Genomic DNA, 25,320 nt, shown 5'->3' on the forward strand with positions numbered 1-25,320 from the left:
TCCTTACCTGCGAAATGCTATTTTAAAAGGCAAATTAAATCTATTCATCTTTGACCTTTCCACTGCCTATGGATTTCAGTCAATTCTCTGATCTCTATATTGAATTATAGCTTGTTTTAAAAACGATTCATGAGGATTGGTTAAGCAGCCAGTGCTTCTGCTTGCGTGCGGCAGAGATTGGTAACCTAAATAAATACATAGAATGGCTTGTCAGCTAGTAACCACAGCGCCCTACGCTGTCATGCGTCACTTGGGTATGTTTTCATTTTACATCCTTGTCACTGGCCTGAGACTATGTGATCGGGTGAACTTCATTACTTTCAACTGTTTCCTTCAAAGGCAGACCGCTTTAACTTAAGCAGAAAATGGTACTCAGTACAATCATGGACTACCTTCAAACAATATGAACATGCCATTCTGCCTACATTGGCATTTCTGGCCTGTAATCCAAGGCTCTAGGCAGGGCAACTGGAATGATAGGATTATGCAACCACAACATTTGCCGAATAATTATGGATTTGTAGCATCTGTCACATTAGCAATCACCTGCAGCATGAATTTTCAGATTTTAATACAAAAAGTGTGCTGCTGCACAACAGAAAGCGCTTCACTAATGCCGACTGTTCACCTTTCAGTTGCACATTGCTGTACTTTGGAGCCACACTAGTTCTAATGAGGTGAAACCTTTGTTCAGACAAGGTTAACATGTGTAAAAACTACAGATTAGTGAACTGATACTATCACAAAACTTTGCCATGTCATTATGCCGTGTGTGTGATGCATTATGCATCACGCACAGAAAGAGCATATGCCTCTATGGATTGTTTTTGTGCTGGATGTGTCCCGCACTGCCCAAGAACAATCCTGTCAGTAACGCACCCATGATGCAAGAAAGTCTGCATTGGTACTAGGCGGTCTCAAGTGCGCCAGCACAGGGAGATAGCTGAAGAGCGCCATACCTAATTAGATATGGCGCTCTTCAGCTCTTTTCCGTTCACGCAACGCAGCAACCTTGCTCGCTGCCCTGTGTTGCGTGAACTTTTAATAAATATACCGCCAAGTTTATGAGTCTCGTCTCAAAACACAAAGCAATTAGCTCTATTTTAATCAGTTGCATGTCTATCCGCTGCAATAAAGTCACAATTTCTGTGAAGTTTTGCCACTGTAGTCCTTAAACCCACCTCTCTGTCCTGGGGACCCTTAGCATGTAAACACTCTGCTTTAACTATATTCTCCGTATTGCTTTTCTCCATTGCACTCCCTCCCGCATATCTGTTTCTTCCTCCACCACTCAACTATTTTAATTACTTTTTAAACCCATTTTCAACACCGCACAACAGCTCGTCTGTTCAGAGTAGTTGCTCCCTGGCACCCCGCAACTCGGTGCCATTCAGGTGCTCGCACCCATCCCTCCCTGCCCATTTTTTTGTTTGTTTTTTTTTTCTAAAGGATCCTGCAGCTACAATTTTATACCATGAAGCACCTTTCTTTATTGTGTACACCTTTTCTTCTATTTATTAATTTACCATTCCAAGATGGGCGTCTGCCATCTTACAGCAGTAAATTTTAAAAAGCCTTAATGGCTCCTACCTTTATGACACATATGAGCACCGATGTCACCATGCTGCTGCCAGCATTATGGCTTCTATTTTTTTTTTGTTGCTGACACTGGCAACAGTTTTTTATTTTCTCATTGCAGTTGCTGCTTACCCTAGGCAAAAAAAACATTCCCAAAGCCAAAAAGTCAGCTAGCACATTTGAAATGCGAGACCTACTGGCTTAGCCAGCTCTTGCTAAATCTCACGTCTCAGGTGGCTGGACTTTTGTACCTTTTGCCTCATTTTGCAATTGTTCCAAATTTGACTCAATATGAACACTGGAGAGGTAAAACACATGTGAAACCGATGGATTCTTTGGTCTCTTTCCTACCATCTGTGACAGCCTTCTGCTCTATAATAACTTGGTGAGCAAGGCCCTCGCATATTGAGCTCTGTGTCTCCCACATGCTTTCATTTAATGTGGACATCTTGTCTTCTATGTATTGTGTGGTACCTAGCAGGTCTTATAGTGTTCAGCAAATGAATGGGTGAAAAACACCCCAGCTTCCCCATCTGTCACCTGTTCTTCCTCCTGTGTACCCCTGTTGATCAGAATTCTCTTTAAGAAAAAACTGCTTTTCTTTCTGTTGAGCTTTTTTTCTCAATGTGGCATTATCTCTTTGAGTCTTAGCAAGCCCAGGCCTCCTACCATCTTTTGCAGGTAGCTGTCCGTCACACAAACAGGACCCAAACAAACAGGAAAGTATGCCAAGTACGCCTGCTCCACCTTAGTCTCAGCAGCAGACTTCACCAAGCCACTGTCTATCAATGCATTTCTGGCTGGCATCAGGTTCCACTTAAGGGACTTGGTTGCACCTTTCAGGCACTCTGTCTCTCTCCCTGAAATGTTGGTTCTGATGCTGGTCTGAGTGAGTCACAAAGGCGAATTGAGACACACCTGGACTCCAGAGAATCACAGCCATCTTACAACCCGGCAGCAGCCCCACCCCCGGCCCCCCAATACAATTACTTATTTTGATTAGGGGCAATACAATAGCACCAAGTGGTGTGGCTTTAGTGATACCAGAGAGCATTGCCTAGGACATGGAGCAAGTTCTGGGAGATGGTGGTAATGCATGCTCCAATGATGCCTCGGCCTTTAATCCACATCTTCAACAGCAGCCTTCCAAAAGGCACAAGGAAAGTGCCCGTCATTTTAGAGAGAGGCCCTTGATCCGACCAAGTGAGAGACTCATACGTAGAGAGAGGCCCTTGTTCCGACCAAGTGAGAGACTCGTACACACTCTCAAAAGCTCATTAAAAAGGGCGGCAAAATACGTCCACAGGTAAAATGTACGTATGATGCAACCTACAATGCATATTTTCCCTTTCAATATTCGCAGCATTCATGTAAACATCGAAGAGTATACTGGGAGATGTGCTGTGCCACCGAGACCCCACACCAGGAAGGCAAGGCAGCATTTAAAATAAAGGCAGGTGTCAAGCACGGAGTAGAACCCTTTCATGTGCTGACAGAACTCTACTATCGTTTTTTTTCCTGCAGTTGGTTTATTTACTCGAGGGTAGGTTAGAATTCTGTTGCGAAGCGGAAGATTGTAAATTGTTACCTTTGCCCACATCCTGAAAACGAGGTCTACCGTGGCACGCTGAACGCACCTTCGAGAGCCCCGCGCTACTCTGGGTTCAGCAACAGCCGCTGCATATTTGATCTTCCTATTTCCGTCGCTGCGCCCTCCAGCCCCTCCATTTCTCAGCAGCAGGCAGTGAAAATGTCAAAGCGGTGCAGCCCGTGGGCTGGTACTGCTCATTTTGATAGCCCGGCTTTAATCACGCAGATTTCGCTTGCCAGCTTGCGTGATAAAGTGCAGGAGCCCTCGGGAGAAGAAAAAAAAGGTTTGTGGGTTGTTTAAACCCAATACCCAAGAGGGAGTGCTTAAAAAATCTTTCCTGGAGCATATGTATGCGTCGCAGGCCTGTAGAGAGAGCGGAACTTCCACAGCCTGGAGCAACATTCCCTGAAATCTAAGTCCCTGAAACACTACAGAAATTGTTTCAGGCAGCAAGGGACTGCCAGATACTTCACAGATTTATTAGGCTGGCTGACAACATAATCACAAATGAAAGTGACAGATTATCAACATTATGATTACACAACAGGAAGACAAGAAACCCTCTGATGTATTTAAATAATGCCGCATGTTCCCACAACCCTTCCCCTGGCACACTAAACACCCCTCCCCTCCTCCATCTTGACCCAAGGAAGACAGACTAAGTGCAAGCGTTGCCACTCCCACTGTCTAGAAATTCAGGTTCTTCAGAAGGTGGCTGCTATGTACCTGTATTCATCTGCAGTTCTTGCACTTATTAATAAGAACAGGATTTTAATTGGGCTTGGCCCAGCCGGGTCTCAGCCCAGAAGCAAATTTTTCTAAAAAGCTTTGAAACGGGGTGTTCTAACAGACAAAACACGGAATGATTCCCCAAATGTGGCTGTAAACTCCCTTAAGGTAATCCAATGGAGTTGCTGTTTACAAGACACATTATATTTGACATCATCTTGCAGTCTGTGTGATTATTTGCCCTTCTACAGATGTTGCCTTTCCCTAGTTTTTCCTTCAAATAACATACGACTCTTGTGTAGTCAATACAGTGAAGTGAGCCACCTCTATGGATCTTGGTGAGTTCAGGTTGTGGGCGGAGTCATGTTTAGGGCCCTGGGCCCTCATGCAGCCCTCCAAATGACACGCAGACACAGTGTATGATACTGGAGTTGACCCAGGGCACCTGCGCCCGTCCCCTTTTATTGACACGGTCACCTGACCGGTGACAACTGTGATGGATGTGTGTGGGCTGAATATGACAGCCAGCCCACAAGGGAGTGGCTGGTACATAGGGCATATGCTGGAACACTAGAACGTGTCCAGCGGATCACTACATCCCTCCCAAACTTTATCGAAAATAAGCAATAAGTACAACCGGAGGGAAAGAATAAAACCACAAAATAAGCCACCACAGAGTCTCTTCAGGCAGTCATCAGGACAGTACAGGAACTCACGATCACAAGTCAGTAGTTTACAGTTCTCTACAATGTTGATCAATCCCACCTGCTCTCTTGGTGTTGGAGTTACTTTAACAGTTCAAACTGGGTGTGAATCATGAACAGTGGTGGAGTCCACTGCAGAGATATCTTTAAAAACCCCCAGTTTCCATGGATGGCCAACCTGTAAAAATGGAAGACAGTTCGGTGGTTGAGAGACTTCCTCGGAAGCCGTGGTGCTTCAAGGTACCCATGGGTGGAGCATTTTCAGACTTCCCTCTCTTGCCAGGAGCCCTTCCTGCAGGATGTCCTTGAGGCCCTTTTCACTAGGCTTACACAGGACTGTCTGGACTGTGCAGTATGTCTCACAGGCTGTGCGAAGGGGCCACTGAGGAACCAACACCAGGACTGCATACAAGTCACTCGTTCTGAAGCAAGAGTATTGTCTCAGGGTCTGTGTGCTCTTGCCATTAGGACTCAGGTGCACAGTCCTCTGCTAGATAGTCTTTGGATGATCTGTTTCCCTCCGCGACCTCAATGCCTCCTGGTGCCTGTTGTGGAGCAGCTGCAGAAGCAGCCCTCTTTTCGGGATTCCCCTCTCACCATAATTCCCTTGAGGCTCTTGTCACTGGATTGCCACAGGCCTCTGTGGATTGTTCGGTGCCTTATATAGGCCCCACGACCGGGGTCATTGAGGAAGTCTGAACAGGACCACGTCCAAGTCTCTCATGCAACCGCAAGGGTGGACGGCACAAATGGTCGAGAATGCTCTCTTCAGCAGACTTCAGGTTCACTGCGTATAACAGATGGTTTCTGGGTGGCCAGCATCCCACAGCGCCAGGGACGCCTTGTTACTCTCCAGGTGTTTCTCAGACATAGTGCTCCACGCTGGATGTGAGTTACTCCATAAGTGGTTCTAATGACGCACTTGACAAATATTACAATTACTGATGACAGTCAGGAATCTTCCCTGTGATGGGTCTGTCACACTCTTTTCTCTCCTTCTTCCATATTCTTCTTTGCAATGTAGTATTGTGCCCTCCTGCCACCCTGTCTTGCTCATCACTATTTCTTGTTACGTGGCATCATGCCACTCTTTCTTCTCTTTTTCTTCGCAACGTGGCATTGTGACATCTTGCCACGCTCTTCTCCATGGCTCTTCCAATACGTGGCATTGTGATACACTCTTCTGCATTTTGACCCAGCATCTCAATGTGATCATCACTTCACATGGACCTCCCTGGTCAAGTCTTGTTCCTGGAACTGATTCTCTTCTCCTGTGTCTCCTGGCCAGGCCTCTTGCTGAGACATTCTCCTTACAGAGACCTCCCTGGTCTCTTTCTGTCCTAACTGTAGCACATAACTCTTGTCCTGTCGGTAGGACATGACCCTTCTCCTCATAGACCTCTCACAGATTTTTCTTCTCGTGGACCTCTCACAGGTCTTCTTTCTTCTCGTGCACCTCTTAAGGGTCCTGTCCCTTCCCTCAGGGATCTTCTTGGTGCTTCACTCCCTGGGAGGAGAATCACAGTTCCTCCTGTGCCTCTTCTACACTCAAGGATGCAAAGCGTGCGCCTCAAGGCTATGCCGTCACAGCACTTGGTCCTGTCCAAGTGCGAAAATGCTTGGCAAGCGCATTAACTTTGTGTGAACTGCTTGTTAGGCCAACATTGGCCATTCTATGCTGGGGAGGCCGGCTGGTGCGGCCCCTTTCTTTACCCTTCTTCTCCTTCTCCGACAGCTCTTTTATTACAGGGGGACGTCAAACAGTCTCTCAATGCAGATGGCTACTTTCACTCAGGCCAATGCACCTTGAGCCATCTCTGGAAGCTGGTTGTTTGGTGGATCATGCTGATCTCCTTCCTGGCCTCTTTCGTTCTCTCGGGCCTCTCGGGTGCAGTATTACAATGTCTCTGTGAACCTTGAGGTAGTAGCGCCTCCTGTCCCCTTGCGATCCTTTCCTCTTTCAGGGTGCTGCCTTTGGTTTCACTCAACTTGAGTGTCACTGTAATCTTGGCAGCTTTCTCGATGGGGGCCTCTTTGAGCTACTTGTGGCTCTCTCTCTCTCTACAGGGGTACACAGTCTTTCCCCTTCAAAACATTTAGCAGCCAAACGGGGGGGGTGTGGTGCAGTCTTAGCCAGTCTCTTTCTGCAGTGCAGTCTCTTTTCTTAGAAGTTCACCACTTACACTGAGGGTCACAACAGCCTTCTTAGTGCTGGGAGCAGTTAGTCTGCAAACAAGGTTTACTTTAACTGGCACGGTAACCACCTATGAACACTAGGTGGCACAGCAGCACTATTCAGAGGTCCAGCAGCTTTTCTCCGTGACATCATGGTTCACTCGCTGGGAGGGGAGGCTTCCCTCTGGACATCAGAGCTAGGTGAGAGAGGAATTGCGGGGTTATCACTAACGCGGGACCGCTTTGCCATGTGCCTCCTTTTGATCGTAACTGCCAGTTGCAGTGCCAGTTGCAGTGCCACCACATGGCCGCTAGGTGGCGCTTCAGGCACTTTCGGAGTCCCGGGGGACTTACTTCCAGCTCTAAGCCACATTGCTTCATGTCAGTGCAGACTTGCCCTCTCTCCCCTACTGGCGTGGTGCGCTTCCAGCTGCCGTACTCGGGCTCACACTATGCGCAGGGGCCTTCAAACTGTGGGGCGTGACCCCCAGGTAGGCCATTGGAGCGATGCAAAGGGGGTCGCGCCTTCACAGTTACACTTCTGCCCAGGCCCAAGGGCTTCAGCCCCCCTCCTCCCTCATCGTGTGTCTCAGCTGGGCTGCAGCTGCAGTGAAACTCGAGCTGGTGGGGGCTCCGCTGGGCAGTGTCTGGAGTCATCTCCAGCCGCCCGAGTTTTTCTCAGGTTTTTTAAAGATCATTTGCATATTTACATGCCTTTGTAAACTGGTTACAGAGGCTTAGTTTTTTTTGCCTGGTTCCAGTAACTCCTGGGCCCCCCACTCTGCCTGTTCCTTACATTTGTATTTTACATGCACTGTTGTACTGTTAACTGTTAGAATGCATTTAATGAAAAGGAATATAAAGTAGGGTTGCCAAAAGAAAAATGCCTGCCTTTTTTTGTTTAAAGAGCCTGGAAAGACCTCCTCTTGACACTTAATAGACTTTTAAATACACAAATATGTATGCATTCCTTATGTGACTTTTCGGTCCTTTTTCTCTTTGTCAGTCATGGATCATTGAGGCAGCCCTAGAACACAATTAAAAGTGCTTCCTATTTATATTTGCTGTTCAAAGTATGCACAGATAAGGGCTGAAAATACAGCTTTAGGCGACTGCTTAATTTTGTACCGACTGGCCATCAAAATAATCTGCTGGCAACCCTAACCATAGGACTATAACTGTGTTGCAGGATCAGCACATTATTTATTTCCTCCACCCTTGATTAATGCCGCAATAGTTTAACTTAGATCTTAAACCCTACGCCGCCGTCAATAACATGATGAGTTACTGGGAATGCACCCTGCATTTAGACAACTCGCCCTTCACTTTCACGCTCACCCTGCACTCACACTGATCACCCTGCACTCACACTGATCACCCTGCACTCAGTGATCACTCTGCACTCACAATGCACTTGCGCCGTTTACCCTATACCGAACCCTGCAGTCACACGAGTACACTACTCATCCTGCTCTCCTGTGACACTTCACTCACCTGTCCCCCTCACTGCTCAATGTGCAACTCACTCAAACAAGCCCATCAGTAATCATACATTCATTCGTCCCATTCTGAACTTACATTCGCATCTAAATTCATACGCCACCTCACTCACCCTGCAGTCACTCCTCTTACCCTAATCTCGCACTATTGCATCGCTCAATGTGCACTCGTCACCCACACAGTGTGCAGAGGGTTAATGTGCCAGCTACAAAGAATGTGTACCATGCATATCACAGAACTGAGTGTGAGTAAACTATGAGTAGCGCTATAAAAAAATGAAATGTTTGTCAGAAAGGTGCTATAGAGAGATGAGGTGCATTGTTGGTGAGTGGCAGTGAAGGAATTCATGGAGAAGGAGGAAACGGGGGTAGGGCACCAAAAAAGACTGTTGCACCGTGCGCAACCAGTGTTAGGACCAGCCCTGGCTGGGAGTGTTAGTCCCCTCCGAATTTCTGATCTAGTGACTCCCCTGCTTATGGCTATTATTATTATTTACATTTGTAGTGCGCTACTGTTACCAAAAGATGTCCTGGGGCTAATAACCATCTGCTGCCTGTAGGCAAATGAGAAACACAGAAGGAGAAGGAGAACCAGCCAAATGGGGTAACCTACAGAGATAGAGAAAGGTTTTTATATCTTCCTAAAGGATAATAGATTCTTGGTGGAGAGAAGCAAAGGAGGGTGTAAGTTGCATAACTGCATGGCCTGCACCAAAACAGCGAGACAGCCCATGCCTTCTTGAATTAGGGAATAATAAGCAGAGTGGCACATGCCGAGAGGAGCATACGGGTCCGGCCCGTATGCTTGGTGAGAAGATGAGGATGAGAGAGGACAACAAGGGAGAGAGAGAATTCTATTGAAGAGGTCAGGGCTGAGGAGAAATGTGAATTGCCGAAGAGAAGTGTGGACACGCAAGAAGTGAGTGTGAGCCAAAGGTGAGGGCTTCTTAACAAGCATTTACAATGCAACGGTCTCGCCTTTGCCAAAGTTAGAGCTATTAGCATTGTAAATGACACATTTTTTATTTATGTGTTGGTTTTGAAAACAGATAAATAAATGGCATTGTCATTTACAATGTCAATAGCTTAAGCTCTCGCAAGCAAACGCGAGACCTATTGCATTTGCACCCACCCACAGAGCCCCACACACAGAAAGCCCCCCACACACGGACACAGAGCCCCCCCCCACACACACACACACAGAGCCCCCCACACACACACAGAGCACCCCCACACACACAGAGCCACACACACACAGAGAGCCACAAACACACAGTGAGTCCCACACACCCAGATCCCCCCCACACACACAGAGCCCCACACACAGAGAGAGACACACACACACACACACTGAGCCTCCCCCCACACACACAGAGCCAGCCCCCCACACACACAGCCAGACACAGTCCCACACACACACAGCCCCCCAACACACAGTCCCACACACACACAGCCCCCCAACACACAGCCCCCCCACACACTGCCCCCCCACACACAGCCCCCCCACACACATAGCCCCCCCACACACATAGCCCCCGCATACACAGCCCCCAACACACACACACAGCCCCCCCATACACACACAGCCCCCCCATACACACACAGCCCCCCCACACACGGCCCCCCACACACGGCCCCCCACACACACACAGCCCCCCCACACACACAGCCCCCCCCACACACACACACAGCAACCCCACACACAACAGGAGGATGGGGGGGGAGAAGAGAGCAACAGGGGGGTGGGGGGCATACTCACAAAACAGAGACTTCATACGAGGAATCACATGCAGAGACATACTTCTATCATTTATCAAAAGTCTGAGTTTTTTTTTACAAATACCTTTGGATTTCAGGATCCATTGCTCTAAACAAGTGACTAAGACTAAGGATGCGAAATCAAAATGTAAGATTAAAGCGAAAAGCGAAGACTCACAGATATGCGCTATCAAAATTAGAGTTATAATGGTGCCCCACTGAAACTGGCAGAGCTGAAGACTGTTCTATGACGAGCTTCATTCAAAGTGCGTGACTCGAGCATCATACGTGTAGTTTCCGCAATCAATTATCAGTTTATACGAATACAGTCTCTGCACCCCCAAGCGGGGGTTGGGGGGTAGAAAAGCTGGCCTCGCACACTGGGTGCGCCAAGGAGATCAAATTAAAAAACATACCGCTAACAAACATGCCAGGACGGCACTAACCTGTCCGGTGTTCTGCCCTTCTCTCACTTTCAAGTCTCGTCTCGTCTCGGGTAGTAAGCGCTGTGTTACTACTTACTTCTTGACACAAACACGGTAACATAGGCGAACTAAAGAACTAGAGAAAGGACTTCACAGCAACACCCCCTGAAGCAATGTTAAGCATAGCGTCCATTTTTGGTCATCGTTCTGTGCTGTCTAGAGAGAGACCAAGGTTTGAATGTGCATGTAATCTGATTACATTTATGACCCACTGACAGTCATTCTGAGCAACTCACACTGCCTTTAGCCCCAGCGCGCTTATTAATCGTACATCGTGATAAAAATCCACCCTTAGTGATCTGCTGGACACGTTCTAGTGTTCCAGCATATGCCCTCTGTACTAGCCACTCCTTTGTAGGCTGGCCGTCACACTCACCCCACACCCATCCATCACAGGTGTCACCGGTCAGGTGACCATGCCAATTAAAAGAACGGATGGCAGCCAGGTGATACCGCTCCGGGCTGATTTCGAGGGAGCCGGTAAAAGTCGCCTGGAGTGATCCCGTAACAGGTTTTATTGGAAGTGCTGCATCAAAGGAACCCTTTTTTATGCCGCGGTAAGCCCGCATTCTCCCTGAACACCTTTTCTGACATGCGGCCAGCTGTGTGAAAAGACCGCGACCGCCATTTTGTGCTTTCTGTAGTGTTTATCTCACGAAGCGGTCACCACTTCAAAACAATGCAGCTTTAATTAGAAGCATTTCTAAAATCAAAGGACACATTGAATTATTTTATCGCTAAGCCTGCATTCCTCTTACTTTCCGTTTGGTTATGCAGCGCTCTCCATGAATGGACCTTGACCACTATTTTTGTGCTCCTCTGAACGGTCTCCATCACAGACAGTTTCTTTTCACATTACGTATCTGTCATAGGAATGCATGCTGCATGGAATGACACACTCTATTTTCCAGAATTAATCTATTTAGCTTTTTGGAGACCTGCTCTGGATTGTGGTGAACATTATGACTGCCATCTTGTGGTCTTTCTAATATTTACCCAATGCTGCAAGCTTCTACATATAAAAATGCAAATTTTTTAATTGAATTGCTTTTTATTTGATATTCTGAAAGAAGACCCTTACTTCTATCTGCTGGTTACTTCATAATAGACTCATCTCCTTTATCTTATAATTTGGCCACTATTTCTCAAATAATATTTACTACTTCTGCTGTGGTTATTCTGAAAAATCTGCGCTTTTCCATTGAGAACTCTCAATATTTTGCTTTACAACTCCTTCCAAACTTTTCCTCTCTCATGTCTATGTGGAGACCCAGAGGGGGACAAGGCAACATTTTACCAAGTTTGTCTAGCTCTTAATCAAAATCCACCATGCTGCCTACCTCTAACCCCTTTTCTGTCCTACAAGACGACATATAAGACCCTACGCAAACAAAATGAACAAGTTACTTCCTTTCGGGAACGATATATCTGGAAGAAACAGTAGTTAGTATTAGATTCCTTACCTTAGAATATCCCCAGGCGTCAGACTGGATCCGGAAACTTTTGCGTAGCAGTACCCCTGCGTGTCGGTAGGCGTGGTCTGCGGCTCCGCGTCCGTCGTTGGCGTCGTTTGTGCCGGGATGACGTCGCCGGAGTACTTAGAGAACGCCCTCGCGCGCTGACGTCAGTTCTTATACACAGCTTTTCCGCGCCAGAAACGCAGAGCCATGATAAAGACCAACACTGGTGCCATGAAACTAGGGCCCTGAAAGGGGATGACTTTATCCCTAGATATCGGTTTGCAGAACGGGGAGGGTGGTTGGGGCGGTAAGGAATTTAATACTAACTAATGTTTCTTCCAGATATTTTGTTACCGAAGGTAAGTAACTTGTGCATCTGAAAGAAACAGGTTACTATTAGATTCCTTACCTTAGAATACATACCCCAGCAATACCAACCCCGTGGCGGGTCTGCGAACCAATAATCACACCAGAAAGTCCTGGAGGATGGAACGGCCAAAGAAGCCATCCCTCCGGAGTTGACAGTCCAGGCAGTAGTGTCTTGCAAACGTGTGCAGCGAGGCCCACGTAGCTGCCTGACAAATGTCCTGCAAGGGGACTCCCTGGCCCAGGGCAGTGGTAGCCGCTGTGGCCCGAGTGGAATGGGCCCTCAGCCCAACAGGAGGTTCCTTCTTAGCCAAGGAGTAGCATGCTTTGATACACAACACGACCCTCCAAGATATGGTCCGCTTGTGTACCGCCCGTCCCTTCTTAGCGCCCACGTAACCAACAAAGAGTTGGTCATCCACCCTGTTGTGTGTGATCCAGATAAAACGAGAGGGCACGTTTTGGGTCCAGACGGTGGTGCCACTCTTCCTCCTTTGAGGGATGCTGAGGCGGAAAGAAGGTGGGCAAGGTGATGGACTGCCCGATGTGGAAGGCTGTGAAAACCTTGGGCAGGAAAGAGGGTCTTGTCCGCAGGACAACCTTGTACGGATGGGCAGAAAGAAAAGGAGGTTTGGAAGAAAGAGCCTGGAGCTCACTCACTCTCCTGGCAGAGGTGATGGCGACCAGGAAAGCAGTCTTCAGAGTAAGAAGGCGAAGAGGACAGTTATGAAGTGGCTCAAAGGGAGCGCACATCAGATAGGTAAGAACATGGTTCAAGTCCCACTGAGGCATCACGAATGGAACAGGGGGGGAACATGTGCGTGATGCCCTTCAAAAACCTATTTACAATTGGTGACTGGAACAAAGATGGCTGATCAGGAAGCCTTAAAAAGGCTGAAAGGGCAGAAAGCTAGCCCTTGAGAGTGCCCAGAGCAGAGCCCTGCTGGGCAAGAGAAAGAGGGAATAGTAGAACCTCAGAAAGAGGGGCAGAGTGAGGACCCACAGCCTTTGCTGTGCACCATGCCACAAATCTGTTCCACCTGCAGGCGTATACCGACTTTGTGGATGGACGCCTCCAGCCCACACAAGATAGAAAACCGTGCTGCATCTCGACCCTCCGCAAGGGCCTGGGTGAGTTTAGTCCTGACCTCCGCTGGACATTGTGGCAGCACGTCTGCAACCGTGTACCACAGAGAGTGGGTGTAGCGGCCCAAGAGGCACGCGGTGTTGACTGACCGCAGTCCCAAACGCAGGGAGGAGAATACTTTCTTACCGTATTGCTCGCACCTCTTGGATTCCCGATCGGGCGGGCCGTCGGGAATGCGTTCTGGGAGTTGGAGGCCTGGATGACCAGGCTCTCGGGGGTGGGGTGGGTGGCCAGGAAACAAGGGTCGCCCGGAGCCGGGCGTTGGCGTCTGGCCACGTTCCTATCTACAGGCTGACCTGTAGCGGGCTTGGACCAAGTGCCCATAAGAAAGTCTGACAAGGCCTCATTAAACGGCAGCAGAGGCTCAGCTGAGCTTGACTGCGGTTTAAGGACCTCAGTGAGGAGGTTAGTCCTCACGGCCGCGACGGGGAGCTCCAGGCCCAAGTCCTTGGCCTCCCGCGTCAGCACCACACTGTAGGCAGCCCCCTCCTCCGTAGCCACGGTGGGAGGGGAGACAAAAATCAGTGTCTGTCGAAGTGTCCAGCCCACTGGCCTCCCAAAGCTCACCTGTCCAGTCCTGCGGAGACTGACACTCCCGTGCCAGAGAGTCCTCAGACCCCTCCCAATCCCCCTCGTCACCCATCTCCTGGTATGCAGGTTCAAAGGATGGGGCCGGGTTCGTGGAATTAAAAGTCTCCAAACAACGTCGAGAGCGGCGCCGGAACTGAGGGGCCGGCGCTGGTGAGGTCTACCGGCGATGACCCGGATCCGGACTAGGATCCAGTGAGGGCTTGCGGCGCCAGGACCGAAGCACCCGATGGTGTCGGAGTCGAAGCACCCGATCCGTGGGCCCGAAGGCGCCACGGAACCCGGCGGAGGAGGGAGACCTCATGGCCATGAGGTCGCGCTCGATCTCCTCTGGTGTCACGACATGCCCAGGGACCGGAAGGTATGGGGCAGGCTGCGACGCCTGCGACTCAGTCGGAGCCACGTGGGTGGTGTCTCCCGAACCCCCGGCCACGTCGCGCCAGCGTTGGGGTGGGTCGGAAGAGCGATGACGCCTTTACGACCTCTCATGCCTCTTACCTCAGGATCTTGATCCCAAACACCGATGCCGTCTCTCCGTACTACGAGGGCTCCGACCCCGCGACCGGTCCCTCGACCTCCTGTGGGACCGGGACCTTGAACGGCGCTGGACCGACTGCCGGAGCTCAAGCCGCTTGCGGGACCGCCCCCGCCTAGCCTTGGACGTCAGGGCCCGGCAGTCGGAGCAGGTTTGGTCGTCGTGGTCGAGGCCTAGACACTGAAGACACCGGTCGATGGGGGTCCGTATCCGACATCAATCGGCTGCACTTGGAGCAGGGTTTGAACCCGGGCATCCCTACCGGCACCGTCGGAGTCAATCGACTCGAAAAACAGATCAAAAAGATCAAAGTTTTAGTCAAAAAATGACTAAAAGGGTACCAAATTCTCGGGATCTACGCTTAGCTGGCGCGGGAAAAAGAAGAACTGACGTGAGCGCGCGAGGGCGGCGTCTAAGTACTCCGGCGACGTCATCCCGGCGCAAACTACGCCGACAACTGACGCGGAGCCGCAGACGACGCCTACTGACGCGCAGGGGTACTGCTACGCTAATGTTTCCGGATCCAGCTGACGCCTGGGGATATTCTAGGGTAAGGAATCTAATACTAACCTGTTTCTTTCAGATATAACTCACTTCACTGATGCTTCGTCTACCATGTCCTCTCCGTCACCCACTTCTGGATCTCCCGCATCTCAAGTTAACACTAAGAATTTATCTAAGGCAAGTGCTTCGTCTTCTTTATCCTCCATCAAAAGTGTGAAAAAGGATCCTCCTACGCCTACTATCTCTACTTCACCTCCCTCAATAGAACTACTTCTGGAGGAAATAAGTGCTTCTAAGCCGTATATGAAAGACATGAATAATCGTCTACAAAGCTTGGAGGATAATTGGTTCTCACTTCAGCATAAAATTACTTCTGTGGAAGGTCAAATCGAGTCGTTGCAAATTTCTTCACAACAAATCTCCCCTATGAAAGCTGAAATCTTACAACTTTATAAACAAGTTGAAAACCTGGAAAATCATAGTATACGTAATAATCTACGTATTTATGGCTTATCCGTGGGGCCCTCGCCCAGGGTCCATTTTGTCCATGGCTTAAAACGTTTTTTATGGATTGTATGATTCAGGTGCTGAGCACCTAAAGAAAAAAAAACTTGAAATATTCCCCCCACCAGGCCCTTATTTCTTATCATCCACTTTGGCGTCTATACATATGTTAAATACGTTAAATATCAACTATGCTCAAGTTATCTTGTTTCTGAGCAATTAGATGGGCAAACGTTCTTTTGAGCAGATTAGGTAACACGTGTCATCTGATCAATGCAAACTGTGGATTCAATGCAAATCAGAATACAGCGCCGCGTTCGGCTCAGCATGTACTGTCTGCATTCAATCATAGTCAATCTTTCTCTTGCAGACAAAGTTTAACCTATTCTGGGTTTAAGAAGAGAAAACAATTTAATATGCGCCTTGATAACATGAATTACTATTTTAAGGAAGGCACGTCCATCCAGCTTTGATCTAGACGGAGATAATTCCTGTTAATAACTCACGCCTCCAAAACATTACGCTAACAGAGTGATTGAGAACGTGGTTCAAATACAGGCAAGCAAATGCACTTTCATCAAGATGGATGGATGGATGCTGTGGTGATTTACCAGTGGTGAAAGGATATATAGACGGATGAGTGGGGGAAGAGTTACAGGAGAGTATGTCCGGAAGGATGAGTGGATGTACACATGAATGGATGAATGCTCCATATGATGGTCAAATAAATCAATGAGTTTGTAATGAATTGATATATGGATGGATGGGAGGGTGGATGGGTTAAGGGGAGAGTCTCTAGAAAGATGTATGTATGTATGTTAAAGACATTGTAGTGAAGACAGGGCCTTGATTGCACACATTGCTATGTTAGCATAACCTTATTAGAAGTTAAACGCCTTTTGCAGCTTTTGCACACGACACTACAGGTAGCTGTTGTTGTAAGTTAAACTGCTTGATTTTTCCTCACATGAGAACGGCTTACTTTTTAACATTCCTAGACTTACATTGTGACCTTAGTCTGCACCCTGCGTACAGAAGCCTTAAAGGGCATCATACCAATGTATGCTGTTATTCAGGTTGATCGGCCCACGCTGTAGACACAACGTGAACATAGCTGCAGCTAGCTGAAATTCTAGTGCCTTTAATATCACACTGCATGCAGGATTTGGGCACTTGGAGAAATCCTTTTCAAGAGAGAGAGAGCTTTGCTGATCCTGATGTGATTCACTTCTGCTGAAATTGGAGGTATGGGGTTCCCCCATTCAAACCCAAGAGACCTTCTATTATTATAAAACCTAGTTCCTAGCAGGGGAGGGTGTTACACAAGTCGCTATAGGACCTGTGTCCACTATAATTATAATTAGATTTCTCCCTTTGTGTTTTATGGAATTGTAACAATGCTGATTGTATTATTTCTAATTATATGCCTGCTTATGTTAGCCAAAATACTGCATCGTAGAGCACGTCGTAAAAATAAACATTTTAAACTTTTCCGTCTCTCTAATTGCTCACGTTGTGGACTGGTATGAGAATAAAAATGAAAGAGTGATCTTGATTCTCACCATTCCTGAGAGTGACCTAAGTCGCATGATCTGGGTTGTCTAATCATTGGTAGCTTCGCTCTACGACAGCAAGCTAATTAGACACTGATGCTAGTCGGATAGGGGTTCTGGGTTCTGAGATGAGTTTCTGGTCCACCACAATTCACTGAGGTCCTGGTTTCATGCGCACAGTTCTGTGCCCACACAGAATCCCTGCAACAACATGTATGCAGTGGATGATGGAAACCTGGATGAATTACAGGGGGGGATGATTGAGTGAATTATGAATGGGTTGAACGCCCTTAAGTCGTCCGGAATTGCTCACTACGCAAAAATGAATCCCCAACTTTTACTCCTAACCACTTTGAAAAGTCACCAGCCGCCACTGAATAGAAAATAACAGATTTAACACCTAACTATACAATACTAATAAAATGTGCACAGATGTCATGGACAAGAGAACCCCATTCTTACCCTTGTATTGTCTTCTGTTTCCATTGTGGCCTGAAGCTTTCCATTAACGCTGAACACACAGAAAAGGCCTTTATCGTAGTAGATGACACAGTGGCCTTCTCTTGAAGCCTGGATGAGTTTTGGTCTGATGCAGTTTTCAGGGCCTTCTAAAGTTCTCAATAGATCACCATTCATAGAATGTATCAGGCAAGGTCCTTCTAATAAATACATACATTGACAATTAATTACATCAAATTAAAACGGTATCCTGCCAACAAGTTATTACATAACCTTGATTACGATAATATGATTAATTTGATCTGATTCTCCCTCAGAATGAGGTTATAATTTCGAGGTGTAGTTAAAGAAAATATTTTGTACTTCAGTCAAGAAGGAATTACACTCATTTGGTCTGCTTAGGATCAGAGCAATTTCTCAACACTTAAAATGCATTTCAATCAAAAAGACAACAAGAAAAGTCAAAGAATTGCACATAGTTAGCAGTTACTTAATATTTCTGAAAAATTAAATTTCATCAGAATCTCTGAGTGAGGCCAGAGTGGTGGGCACAATCCCAAAGAGTATGTAGATGGGTTGTTGTTAGAGATCAGGTATTTAGGGTGATTTTGATCAAGCAAGGAAGTCAAATAAATGATTGACATAGTTTGGCGAATCTTGGATATACAAGAGACTGAAAAGAAAATGTTAGAAATTTGCGTGAAAAAGGTTTTGTTAAAAAACTGAATACAGTGGGATATATTTTTACATTGTGTGAACTCTAACTTAACATACTAGAAACATTACAGTTCACTCTTGCAAGGCAAGGGCTAACACAAATCGATTTAGTTTGGGTGCATCAATGTTTTTTCTCTCGATACCCACTCAGGTCAGGTTTCTCTCAGGTCCCACTGCAGAGTCCGCATCCGCCACTGGGTGTGATGCACTAGAAGGATGCAGGAGGCCTTCAGCCCCAGAAGCCGCAGCGTCAACCTGACCGAGATCCGGGATAAAGGCCGCAAGAGTGGGATGAGAGCCTGAATATCCCGGACCCGCTGTTCGGGCGGATAAACCTGAAACTGCGCCGAGTCTAGAACCACTCCGATGAAGAGGAGCTTCTGAGAGGGGCACAGGTGTGACTTCGGCACATTGATGGAGAACCCCAGCTGGTGCAGGAGATCCGCCGTAGTCTGGAGATGGCTGACGACTGTCTGGGGCGAGCCCGCCTTCAACAACCAGTCGTTGAGGTAGGGGAAGACTGAAACCCTTAGCCTGGGCAGATGAGCTGCGACCACCGCCATCACCTTTGTGAACACCCTTGGGGCGCTGGTAAGGCCGAAGGGGAGCACGGTATACTGAAAGTGCTCTTGGCCAACCGTGAACCACAGGTAGCGCCGGTGGGCCGGCAGGACGGGGATGTGGAGATAAGCGTCCTGCAAGTCCAACGCTACCATCCAGTCTCCTGGGTCCAGGGCAGCTAGGACCTGAGCCAGTGTCAGCATTTCGAACTTCTCCTTCCGGAGGAAGGCGTTGACGTTCCTTAGGTCCAAGATAGGGCGTAGGCCCCCTTTGCCCTTCTTGGGTACCAGAAAGTAGTGGTGTGAGAAGTTGGCCTGATATATGATGTTTCCAATTCTGGAACCACCTTGTATCAGGCCAAACAATCCCTTATGGTGTCTGGTTGTAAGTCAACCTTATTAGACAAGCTATCTTAAGGGTAGCATAGACTAAGCAGCCTTAAAGGCTTAACTCAAGAGGTTGTGTTAAGCGAGCTGTTTTACCACATACAATCCTGTATTATCAAATGAAAGGACACCACACAAGTATATATTATAAAAATATATGTATTTATTTCTAAAATAATCCCCAGTACTCTTTATGAGCAAAGGGGCACAAGCGTTAAATCAAAAGCACAGTATAACATACAAAGTTGCACAATTATGGATGAGGGCGGGTGGCCACTCAAACCATATATTAAAAAACTGGTATAAGAGATACCAATCGAACAGTGGTTAGGCCTAGGGCCTAGGGAATCGCTGGGAGCAGTCGGGACTAGCAATGCTGAAGTCGGGAAAAGCCCGCGGGATTCGGGTGCAGCGCTTAAAGCGCGGCTTGCACCAATGCAATGTCAATGGTGCGTAAAAGTTACACAAATAGAGTTTAAGGACACTTCTGCTGAACCTAGAAGAACCAAACTTTAGACACAGACCCTAGAGGTGTGTACCAGTGGGGGAACACCGGCGTTGCAATGTTACCTCACCCACAGAAAGCGGGTGCATAGGGTCGAAGTGGCGTCGGGTTTTGACACGCAGGCTCTTGGTGCTTGGAGCTGAAGATGCTGCAGGCGATGGGAAGGAGAAGTGTCCGGTGTGATCCAAGGGTGGATCAGAAGTGGTGAAGACCTGAAAGCAGAGGGGACAATGTTCAAAGTCACTGACCAGTGACCACCGTGGAACCAGATTGGAACCAGGCAAAGTCGGGTGCAAACAGGTGATCAGGGGTTGCTTCTCTCTGCAGCCACGTGGACATGAAGAGGTCAAGGACGTCCAGGAGTCGATCACAAGCTGTCCTACAAAAGCTCTAGCTGATGGCGGTGTTGGCGACTTGATTGAAGCAAACAGGCCTTGGCTAATGCAAGCCACGCAGAAAGTGAAAAAGGCTTATTACTCAGACCAGCAAGGTCAGAGCGGGTGCTCCTTTCTACAGGAGCGAGGGCAAGTCTGGAGCAACTAGACCCGCAGTGTAAATCGTAGGTTTCGTCGCCAAGATGGCCGCTGACCATGTGGCAAGTGGCCGGGATGGCGCGTCGAGTGGCACAAAGCAAAAGGGCCCCACGCAGATCGTGGAGATGCTGGAGGGCTGATCTTTGGTGCAAATGCTGCTCGGTTGTGGGGCTTCTCAAACCCCAAAGCACAGAGTCGAGGGTGCCTCGGGTGCTGCGCAGTCAGCGTCTCGGGGGTCTTCCAAGATGTCCGGTCCCACGTCTCTGGGTGCCTCCACGGGTCCTTTCTTTGCAGGGACTGTGGATCGGGCTGTGAGAAGTCTGGGAGTCTGGGTTTTGTCAGGCTCTGCACTCGGGCTTCGGCGGGAGGCGGCGGCAAAGCAGACGTCGAATTGCTGGATGGTGCCTGTGTTCACAGGGTGGCCCCTCCTAGGCCACAAGGGAGATGCTCTTCAGTCTTCTGTTCATCAGAATGTTGAAGTCCAGTTGTCTTCTTAGTTTAAAGGTGATTTCAGGATGATCCGAGTGCTTTGGCACTGCTCCCATTATTATACCAATCTTTGGGGCTGGATATCCTGCTAGGTCCCCTCCTATGGGTGGGACCCAGGAAGGGGGTGGTTACACCCCTTTCCCTTTGTCCAGGTCGCACTGGAGCTGGGGCTGGTGTGCCCCAGAACCGGTTTGACCGGATTATGCAAGGGGAAGCCTTGTGCTCCCCAGGCAGTGTCTGGTTTCTTTCAAACCTCCCTGCTACAATCCACTATCTCCTGTCTGGGGTGGTGTGACACCTCCCTGTGACAGGAAAGCCTTTGTCCAGGCCTCCTCTGCTTAGTTTCGGTCAGCAGCAGGAGGTCAGACTTGTGTCTGTGGCAGTAGGATCCATTTTGTGGATCTGAGGCTCTTTTAAAATCAACCGCGTTTTAGCAAAGTAGCATGTCGTCTTCCTCTAGAGGGGTGGATTGCTATCCCCGTCGACAGGACTGTCGAGGGGATAGTATTCCAATTCGTATGACACCTTACACGACATGTTTTGATAAAGCCAAACCAAAGTTACAATCTAACCGCGAGGATTATAATGCACTTAATAGTATATGGTTTGGCATTATCCCGGAATAGCTAAGGGAGTTGGTCCCGACAGCTGCAGACAGGCTCAGCTCATGCTAGAGCACCATCTCACATTAAACTACGCACTCTGCCTCCAGGATTGTTAAGGCCTGCCATAGGAGTGACTCACAGGTTTATATGTGTCCAGATATAGGTTTAGATATAGGTATACTATATCTAAGCAAGAGGTGATTACACCAACTTGCCCTAGCTGAGTGATCAGCCAGTTGTGTCAATTTAAGAACCAGCCAGGGGTGGCAAAAGCTATGCTGCAGCCCCTGGTAGGCCTTGGATGCACCTATGCCCATGGCACCTATAGTGCTCTATATAGGGGCTTCCTGTACCAATTGGGTTATGCACCTAAGGTGCATGGAGTCCATTTTAAGGAGTGAGCAGAGAGCCTGGGGCCCTGATTAGCAGGGGGCCAGGCCAACTAAGTCGAAAACCAGCTAAACACAAGGCAAACAATCTGGGGTAACCAAGTCAGGTATCCACCTTCCTACACAACCCCCCCCCCCCCCCCCCCCCAAACGAAAGGAGATAAGGCAAGCCTATATTGCCTGAGTGGCCATATAAGGAAGTACCTGCACTAGCATGGGTACCCCCTGTCTCATGGTCCACTAAGCAGTCCCTCACCCTTGGGGTATTAAAGGGTCTCCACCATAGGGAATCACTACCTTGGGTGTGTTTATGCAAAGTTAAAGGCTGGTTTGGATATGGAGTATTGAAGTGAGGCTCCACTACTTTAGGGCTCAGCTTCCTCCAATTATCTTCCACCATGTGTGCCTTTCTTTCTTCAACTGAGTTGCACTGTGCTCTCAGGGTCAGCCTCTGGCTACCTAAAGCTGGAGGCTGGGTCCCTCTGTTTAGCTTGCTGGAGGGACAGTTCAGGTTTGGGCCCTTTGGGGCCCAGGTTTCGCTGTGCCCAACAGAATCCATCTGTGGGAGGCCCCTAACTGTTTTTAAGGGGGCTCCCTCAGGAGTTTTTAAAGTTTTCACCTTACTAGGGCTACTAGTTTTGGTGCCCCTAATCTGTTGATGGGGGTGCTTTATTTGACAGGGGGCCCTCTGGGTCTCACTGTCCTTCTTGTCCTCTGCAGCCCTGGGCTGACTAAAGCAAGGTAGAGAGGGGCAGGTTACCTGCTCCAGACTGGGTCCCACCTAAGAAGGGTCCACTGCCATCAGAGGCTCTGTCAGGCCAGGCCCAACCACCTCTGGGGCAGTTCCTTCATCAGGGGTAAGATCAGTTCCCTGAGGAGGCTGATCCTGTCCTAATGTCTGGTGAGTGGAAGATTTCTCTTCCTCCTCCATGCTCTCAGTTTGGGTGGAGTGATCCATCATTTCAGGCTTCACAACACACATATCTGTGAGTTTGGGCTGTGGCCATCCCAGCCCCCCAACCTTTTCAAGAGGAGACTCAGTTTGGGTTTCTGCTGTTATCATAACAGCTTTGCTATTCTGTTTAGGAAGAGCTTCTGCTAAAGATGGGGCTGAGTCTTGCACAGCCCTACCAACCTTTTCAGGAAGGACATCTTGGGTTGGGGCTGTAGCCATTACAGCCCCACTAACCTGTCCATTGGAGTTTACCATTCTAGAATGGATTTCCTGTTCAATCTCAGCCCAGGCTGAGATTTCTAAATTATTACCAAGTAGGCAGTCTACAGGCAAGTTTGATGACACTGCCACTCTCTTTGGGCCAGTGACACCTCCCCAGCTGAGACTTACTACTGCCATGGGATGATTTGTTTGGATGCCATCAATGTTTGTTACCTGGTATGTGGCACCAGGTAAAAGTTGCTTAGAGGGGACTATACAGTCAGCCACCATGGTGATGCTAGCCCCTGTGTCTCTAAAGGCTTCAACTTTCAAACCATTGATGATGGGTTCTTGTCTATATTTGCTAAAGGTATTTGGGCAATCAGAGAAGTTGGCAAACCCCATGCCAGTATCATAAACAAGATCATTTGGGGATGTGGACCTGGACAGGCCAGGGTCCACCTGGGCTCCAAAAGTAAACCCAGCCAGATTCCTGGGTGTGCTCCCACTTCCTGGGGGATTACTGCTGACAGTAACAGGAGGTGTTGGAGCTGGCTTTGGAGGTATATTCTCTTTATTGCCATTCTTGGGACAACAGCTGTCTGTTTTGTAATGCCCAACCTGTTTACAGGTATGACAATAAGGCTTTTTCTGGGTTGAAGAAGTGTCTTGGGACCCACCCCCATCCTTGGAGTTTTGGGGCCCTGGGGAAGTCTTTTCTATTTTTATCCCCACCCTTATATTGAGGCTTGGTAGACTCCTTCTTCCGGTTATGGTCCGGATTCTTAGGCCTAATCCTGGTTCTGACCCATTTATCTGCCCTCTTTCCCAATTCTTGGGGAGAGGTCAAATCTGAGTCCACCAGGTGCTGGTGTAAGAGCTGGTTCTGACAATTACTTAGGATCTGCTCCCTCATAATCAAATTATACAATCCTGTGAAGTCATGTACTTTGCTGCCATGTAGCCAACCCTCCAGAGCCTTAGTAGCACAATCTACAAAATTAGTCCAGTCCTGTGTCTGTGTCTTCTGGGTGTCTCTGAACTTTAACCTGTATTGTTCAGTGGTTAAGCCAAACCCATCTATTAGAGCACTCTTCAGGACTTTGTAGTTTTTAGCCTCCTCATGTCCGACAGTGAGGAGCTTATCTCTCCCTTTCTCTGAAAAGGAGTACCATAAGATTGCTGCCCACTGTTCCTCAGGACCCTGCTGTACCATGCAGGCTCTCTCAAGAGCAGTTATCCACTTGTGGATGTCATCCCCTTCTGAGTAGGGGGGCATAATCTTTGTCAGGTTTCTAGTATTATAGGACCTGTCTTTCTCTCTAGGATTATTGCTGCCACCAGTGGCATCTAAGCCACACATTTTCTGTTCCCTTGATAAAGCAAGTTTAGCTTGGGCCAGGGCTAACTCTTCCCTCTCTATCGGGAGTTCTACAGCTCTCATCCTGGCCTTATGCTCTCTTCTCTGGGGGGAAGTCATTCCCCTTTGAGAGTTTCTGGAGGCACTAGAAATATGAGAGTCCCCTGATGGAGATCTCACCCTTCTGTTGCCTGTGGGAACAATGTTATAGGGTCTGGGGAGGTGCTGGCCCTCTCCATTCCCTAGTAGGTCCAAGTTGGCTTGGCTAAGCCTCCCCACTGGGACCTGGTTACCCTGCTGATCCTGATTCTCAGGTTCATCTTCTTCTGAGCCCTCCTCCTCATCTTCTGGAGTGATCTCTTTCTCAGGGTGGGTTACTCCATCTCCTAAAGCTAAGGGAGCTACACTCTCCTTGTTTAAATCATCCATTTCTAGGATGGCTATCAGGATAGGAATGGTGGGGTGTCTGCCCCTTTTTAGCCCCCTTGCAATGCACAAGGCACTCAAGTATTTGTGGCTAAGTTTGTCATAGCTGGAAGTTGCCTTGGTAGGGTCAACTGTCACAGGGACAGAGCCTGAAGCTCCACCTGCATCAGACATGACTGCTAGTGAGGTGTACGTGGTGCACTTACCTACACTAAGTGTTTTCCTACTGTACCTTGCTAGTGAGTTGTAGTCAGGGTGTGCTAATCCCTTTAATCTACAACTACTAAGTTCAATAGAACTTAATATGCTAAGCTTTTGATTTATATGTACCTAAGGTACTTGATGTGATCTTTCAATTTGATAAAAAGATTGCACTGGTAAAACAACAGCAAGCTCAAATCCGCTACGCTGCCACCAATGTGAGAAGTTGGCCTGATATATGATGTTTCCAATTCTGGAACCACCTTGTATCAGTCCAAACAATCCCTTATGGTGTCTGGTTGTAAGTCAACCTTATTAGACAAGCTATCTTAAGGGTAGCATAGACTAAGCAGCCTT

At 48.2% G+C, this 25,320-nt stretch overlaps 1 protein-coding gene across 1 annotated transcript in view; it reads right to left on the reverse strand.

Annotated features, from left to right (window-relative positions):
- Positions 1–25,320, reverse strand: part of LRBA (LPS responsive beige-like anchor protein) — a 2,444,222-nt gene that overhangs the window by 109,967 nt on the left and 2,308,935 nt on the right. Inside the window, exon 55 of the mRNA XM_086962285.1 lies at positions 17,639–17,835. Coding sequence (XP_086818411.1) covers positions 17,639–17,835 — 197 coding nt within the window. The remainder of the gene's footprint in view (positions 1–17,638; positions 17,836–25,320) is intronic.

This window comes from Lissotriton vulgaris, chromosome 3_1 (assembly GCF_964263255.1).
Source record: "Lissotriton vulgaris chromosome 3_1, aLisVul1.2, whole genome shotgun sequence".
NCBI classification, from domain to species: domain Eukaryota; kingdom Metazoa; phylum Chordata; class Amphibia; order Caudata; family Salamandridae; genus Lissotriton; species Lissotriton vulgaris.